Genomic DNA, 6,556 nt, shown 5'->3' on the forward strand with positions numbered 1-6,556 from the left:
AGGGTGGTGGGCACTAGAAGAAGGAAGGTAAATCATAACTATTGTTCTTGAGGTGTTCACCATCTGCCTGGAGAAGCAGCGACATACACGAACACTGGCTACAGCGAATGAGTGGATACATACAACGAATACACGGTGCTGACGTGGAGTTGAACCTGCAAAATGACAACGCAAAGACAGAAAAGGGGCAGTTGGAGGAATGTTCTACCCGTGGCTACAATCGGAACTGCCTGAATAAACTGTCCCACCTGGGCCACTGCTGTCCCTACTTCTGAGCCTTAACTGCTTCAGCTCTGAAGTGAGAGGTTTGACATTTGAGTGGTTCCCAGAGTTTTGGATTTCACAGACCAGTAAAGCACGAAAAAAGTTAAGGCCATGTTAACATGTCCAACTTTTTATTTTAATGCCCTAGAAAGAGTATGAATCACAACAACTATCCTCTATCAGCATCTCCTCATAAAACAGTTTTCAGCATGAAAAATGAAGGTCAGTGTGCCCGGGTGGCTCAGTTGGTTGACCGTCGGTCTTCGGCTCAGGTCATGATCTTGCGGTTTGTGGGTCTGAGCGCCGGCGAGGGGCTCTGTGCCGACAGCTCAGAGCCTGGAGGCCGCTTCGGAGTCCGTGTCTCCCGCTCTCTCTCTGCCCCTCCCCCATTCGCACATGCATGCTCTCTCTCAAAAATGAATAATATTAAAATAATTTTTTAAATGAGGGTCAGATTTATAGGATAATGGAATGGATTTCGTTTTATGAAAATATTTTTTTTAACCCTGCTTATATTACCTTTTCTTGCTTTGGCAAGGACTGGTGAAACCTTCACCACAGACCAGCAGCAGTCTGAAGGCCACTGCTTAGAAACCTCAGGAGACTTGTTTTGTAAGGCCCCTTCTGGCTCAGACATTCTAGGATTAAAATAAGGATCATTAGGACCTACTTTCCCTCTCAGTGTGTTAGTCCTCAAAATAGCTATTTGGATGCCGAGAGCGGCCCTTCTGCACAAGCACCATGAGCTCCAATATTGGTGCCCTACCTGGCCTCACTCTTTGGTTTTTTCAAATTTATCTCTCCTTCTTACCCTGCTTGCCAAACTCCCACATCATCTCACCCCAACAAGCACACACGTACACCAATTCATCAAAATCACGTAGGGAAATCAGGGAATGCTTTTTAAGGATTTCATTAATGGCTTAATGAGTTATAGTTTGATTTGTATATTTAACATTCATGAAAACATTCTTAAGCCAAAGGATTGCATCTTTAGTGGTCATTGCCCACACAACGTAGAGAAATCCAAATTTTTAAGTTCAGTAGGTAACTTACTAACTGCTAGTAGTCTAAATCTTCTCCCGGAGTGAAGAGGAAGAAGGCTGCCATAAAATTGTCCACACCCAGGGATCCTGTAAGCTCACCCTTTAGACCCTACTGTAAAAATACACTTGACTAACGGTGCCTGGGTGGCTCAGTCGGTTAAGCGTCCGACTTCAGCCCAGGTCGTGATCTCACAGTTTGTGAGTTTGAGCCCTGCTTGGGGCTCTGTGCTGACAGTCTGGAGCCTGCTTCGGATTCTGTGTGTGTGTGTGTGTGTGTGTGTGTGTGTGTGTGTGTGTCTGATTCTCCGCTGCTTGCACTCTGTCTCTCAAAAATAAATAAATATTAAAAAAAAATTTTTTTTTAAATACACTTGACTAGAAGCACTAAATTCTACGACATTGAGACAATGGAGCTGCGGGAGGGGAAGTAGAGGCAGAGACCCGCCCCAGAGCGGGAGGGGCGAAGGAGAGGTCCGGGGGACAGCCCCCGCCCCACCCCGCGGCGAGCTGGCCCCGCCCCTCGTCCCAGCCCCTTTTTAAAACGCGCGGGCGCGCCTTGCGCAGGCGCCGTGCCACTCAAACCTTAGTCGCGCCTGCTCCTTGGTGGTAGGATGGCGGAATTGGTCTCTTTTACGGTTCCCACCGAGAGTGACAAAACCTTGCTGGTGTGGGAGCTGAGTTCTGGACCCACGGCCGAGGCCTTGCATGTGAGCCGGGCCAGGAGGGAGGGAGGGAGGGAGGGAGGGAGACACCCCCACCTCCCCGTGACTGGGAGTCTGAGTCTGGCCTTGAGCACCTCGCGCGCCTTGTAGTCTCCGCCGAGAGGAATCTTAGTTCTAGAGGGGAGCTTTGCAGTCTCAGCCCCGACAGATTTTGAGAGGTAACTCTCAACAGCCGGCACATGTTGCCTTCTAATGCTTCTCGAATCCCGGGATTTCAAAGGGAAATCTTTTCAACGAAACGAGAAGTGCTTTGGGTTGCGTGTGCAGGAGGGCTTAGGGAATAGAAGGCAGTTTTGTTTGCTGGGCGTGAAATTTCATGCACTTACTTGGCGTGGGACCACCCCACAGCATTCTCTGTTCGCAGTATTCTCCCAGTTTGGCCTTCTGTATTCGGTCCGAGTCTTCCCGAACGCTGCAGTGGCCCGTCCTGGTTTCTACGCCATCATCAAGTTTTACTCAGCAAGGGATGCTCACAGAGCCCAAAAGGCATGCGACCAGAAGCAGCTTTTTCAGAATTCTCCAGTGAAGGTGGGTCCAAGTAGGAAATTCCTAACACCACTGGGACGAAGTGTTGAATTCAGCAATAATAGACCAGCGTTGGTATACCACTGTGGTTTACAGAATGCTTTTAGATGCATTGCTACACTGATCCTCCGGTTTCCCTGGGTTTTTTGGTTGTTTTGTTATGTTTGTTTTGTTTTCAGATGAAGAAACTCGAACTCAGGATAGTTAAGTGACTTACTTAAGGTTCATGACGGTAACTGGAAGGGAGAGGTCAAGCCCAAACTTACTGATGTTCAACCCTGTGTCATTTTTTGGTGCCCCTTAATTTAACAAAGCTTCACAAGAAGTCTTGTTTCTGTTTACTATTATGGGGATTAAAAAAAATTTTAATAACGTTTTTATTCAGTTTTGAGAAACAGGGCATGAGCAGGGAAGGGGAAGAGAAAGAGGGAGACACAGAATCAGAAGCAGACTTCTAGGCTTTGAGCTGTCAGCTCAGAACCCGATGTGGGGCTCGAACTCATGAATCCTGAGATCATGACCTGAGCTGAAGTTGGACGCTTAACCGACTGAGCCACCCAGGCCCCCCTCTATTATGTGGATATAAAATGACAAACTCTCTCATCAGTTGTATTATAAAGGATGCTTCATCGTCATTATCGTCGTCATCACTCTCAAGCTGCCTATTCAGAACTCCCTTCAACTCCCGGGAAAATGGTTAAAACATTCTTTAATACACCACAGAAACTTTATTCCATACCAACATGCTGTCCATTTTGCTTTCCCAGAGCCCCAGAATTATATTTCATTATGTGCCTCAATTCAATCACCATGTCCTTATCAAGGGCCATGTCAATTCCTTTGAATAAGTTGAGTGAGGCTTAGATTGCCAAACCTTTCACTTTATAATTGTATGTTTTCATCAGCTTTGTCTAACTGGCTTCTTAATCTAGCTACTTCCTACGGACTCGACTGCCTATTCTTACCCATATGCCCTTCCTTACTGATTTAATCTGGATCGAATCTAAGAATCCTCAAATGTCTGAGTATACTGTCTCCACTTGTTCAACACTGTCTTCAATCCTGGCTCCACTCCCTATGATTGAAATGATCACCTGTCAGGCATTCCTGAGCTTGCAAGCTTCTAGCCTGTGAAGATGTCACCCAGCCACTCAGCTATCACAGATTATGAAATAATTACTTTGTATCAGTTGTGAGTAATGAGGTGTTTTTGTCTCATTGGACATTAAGACCATTTCACAAATGGATTTTGAGATTTCACAGCATAAAGCCCAAAGTCAATATATAGCTGACAGGAGAGAGCATTCATATTAAATTTCTTTATTTATTTAACACAGAGCCTTGGGTTACCACCACCACCACCACCACCCCCACCCCGCCGCCTACTGAAATTGTTGCCCAATTTACTTATGTGTTCCTTTATACTTTGGTAAGTACACATAGTTTCTGGTTGTTTTTGTTTGTTTGTTTACCTTTTATAAATACATATTTAAAAAGAACATATTAAAAAAATTTTTTTAATGTTTATTTAAAAAAATTTTTTTTTAACATTTATTTATTTTTGAGACAGAGAGAGACAGAGCATGAACAGGGGAGGGGCAGAGAGAGAGAGGGAGACACAGAATCTGAAACGGGCTCCAGGCCCTGAGCTGTCAGCACAGAGCCTGACGCGGGGCTCGAACTCACAGGCCGTGAGATCATGATCTGAGCCGAAGTCGGACGCTTAACCGACCAAGCCACCCAGGCGCCCCTAATGTTTATTTTTGAGAGACAGAGTCAAAGCATGAGCGGGTGAGGGGCAGAGAGAGAGGGAGACACCTAATCGGAAGCAGACTCCAGGCTGTGAGTTGTCAGCACAGAGCCTGACACGGGGCTCGAACTCACAAACTGTGAGAATCATGACCTGAGCTGCAGTCGGATGCCCAACAGACTGAGCCACCCAGACGCCCCAAGAATAACATCTTACAGTAAAATCAAGGAAAGGCCTAAGGCATCTGAGAGCTTTTTTTCAGTAGCATGAAGGAAAACGGTCGCCAGCAAGAACTGTGGCAAGGTTATCTAAGGTGACAACTGTCTCTACCACTCAGGGGCTCGAGGCCCTTCTGCAGCTTCCTGGTTGTCCAGAACAGCTCCACTCTGCCTCACCACTAGCCTGTGCTGTAGCACTCAACATTTAAAAGTTCATCTTCATTTCTCCTTCCTAGCAGGCAGCTTCAGTTGGAGAAAGTAATTTCACTTTTTCATCTACTCATTCATTCACTTAATCCATAGACCTGTGCTTGATTCTAGGAATGAGAAAAGAATAAAATATGGTTCCTTCAAGCACTTAAGGAACTGATAAACTAGTGATAGAGGACGTTGCACAAACAAATCAATAAAGAGTTAATAATACTTTGACTTTATTTGAATTATTTGAATTTTTACGAATATACGAATATACTACACCCCACTTGAAATAGACATTTAAAAAAGAACTAGAGGATGTAAGAAATACACTGTAGCGTGTAAGTTATTTAGAGAGTTAACACTGGAGGTATTTGCATTCTCAAAGAAGCTTATTAAGGCAAATGAACCTCTTATTGTTTTATTTGCTTATAAAATTTACAGAAGTATGTATATTCCTTCTTCTAACGGGGGTTAGTAACTTGCGGGGGGTGGGTGCTGCTGATTCAGGTCCTACTCAGGTCCATGTTATCTGCTCTTGAGGTCATATTCTCAAACAGGAGCTACGGGATGAGACAGCAAAAAGTTTCCTTCCCTCGCTTACCTACAGCCCTATAATTTGCTTCCAGAGGGCTTCCTTAGTTGCTTTCGTCATCACTTTCAATATCAGAGATCACGGAAAGCCGATTAATCAAGGGCCCTGGAAATGATGCATCAAAGTCTATAGCGTAAAAATAGTACCTAGCATTTATTTAGGGTTTATTAGGAGCTGATTTCTTAAAATGTTTCCAGTTTGAGCTTCACAACCTCTCTATGAAATAGGTATTGATAAATCTCAGGTGTATCTAAAGGAAGCCTCTGTGTCAGGTTATGATATTTTCAGGTCTATTTCTTATGTCTTTAGGTTCGTCTTGGCACCAAACATAAGGCGGTTCAACATCAGGCCCTTGCCCTCAACAGCTCCCAGTGCCAAGAACTGGCAAATTATTACTTTGGTTTCAATGGATGGTCAAAAAGGATCATCAAGGTAAACTTTATAGATTTTCTCTGACTAATTAGAATCATTTCAACACTGAAATTCTGGACTTCAGAGAGGAGAAAACTGGGTTGTGGGGAGATGTGAGAGGGCTCTAACTGGAAGTACCTGAGCCTGCCACCAAGAATTCATAATAATCTCAGTAACTTGGGTGGTGGTGTCCATAATCTTCTCCAGTATTTGTATGGTGTATAATAAAAACCAATTGTCTTCATCCATTTGTAAGTCTTACTTGATTTTGAAGCTATAGGATATCTCCATTGTGGGCTGGGATTGCTGGAGTTTAGTTGCATTTTTTTTTTTTTTTTTTTTTTTTAGAGAGAGAGGCAGATTGCAAGCGGGGGAGGGGCAGAAAGAGAGGGAGAGACAGAATCGGAAGCAGGCTCCAAGCTCTGAGCTGTCAGCACAGAGCTCGACGCGGGTCCCGAACCCATGAACAGTGAGATCACGACATGAGCCGAAGTCGGAAGTTTAACCAACTGAGCCACCCAGGCGCCGCCGGTTTTGTTTTTAATAACAAAACATCTTGAAGCTTACATTCAGATCCAAGGAAGGACCTTCCATTTAAAATCCTAACAGCTCGGGGTGCCTGGGTGGCTCAGTCAGTTGAGCGTCCGACTTCGGCTCAGGTCATGATCTCACGGTCTGTGAGTTCGAGCCCCACGTGGGGCTCTGTGCTGGCAGCTCAGAGCCTGGAGCCTGTTTCGGATTCTGTGTCTCCCTCTCTCTCTCTGCCCTCCCCTGCTCATACTCTCTCTCTTCTTCTCTCTCTCTCTCTCTCTCCTCTCTCTCTGTCAAAA

The 6,556-nt window shown here is 45.0% G+C and overlaps 1 protein-coding gene across 2 annotated transcripts; it reads left to right on the top strand.

The window, feature by feature from the left end:
* Positions 1–1,630: 1,630 nt before the first annotated feature.
* LOC122236273 (RAD52 motif-containing protein 1-like) lies at positions 1,631–6,049 on the top strand. Of its 2 annotated transcripts, XM_042977146.1 has the most exons (3): positions 1,631–2,017; positions 2,381–2,560; positions 5,625–6,049. In XM_042977146.1, the coding sequence occupies exons 1-3, from the start codon at positions 1,922–1,924 to the stop codon at positions 5,769–5,771; spliced, it is 423 nt and encodes a 140-aa protein (XP_042833080.1). In that variant the 5' UTR covers positions 1,631–1,921; the 3' UTR covers positions 5,772–6,049. The 2 variants fall into 2 exon arrangements, with proteins under 2 accessions (XP_042833080.1, XP_042833079.1); XM_042977145.1 differs by lacking the exon at positions 1,631–2,017 and having other exon boundaries at positions 2,197–2,560.
* The last annotated feature ends 507 nt before the right edge of the window (positions 6,050–6,556 follow it).

This window comes from Panthera tigris, assembly GCF_018350195.1.
Source record: "Panthera tigris isolate Pti1 chromosome E1 unlocalized genomic scaffold, P.tigris_Pti1_mat1.1 chrE1_random_Un_scaffold_62, whole genome shotgun sequence".
Lineage (NCBI taxonomy): Eukaryota > Metazoa > Chordata > Mammalia > Carnivora > Felidae > Panthera > Panthera tigris.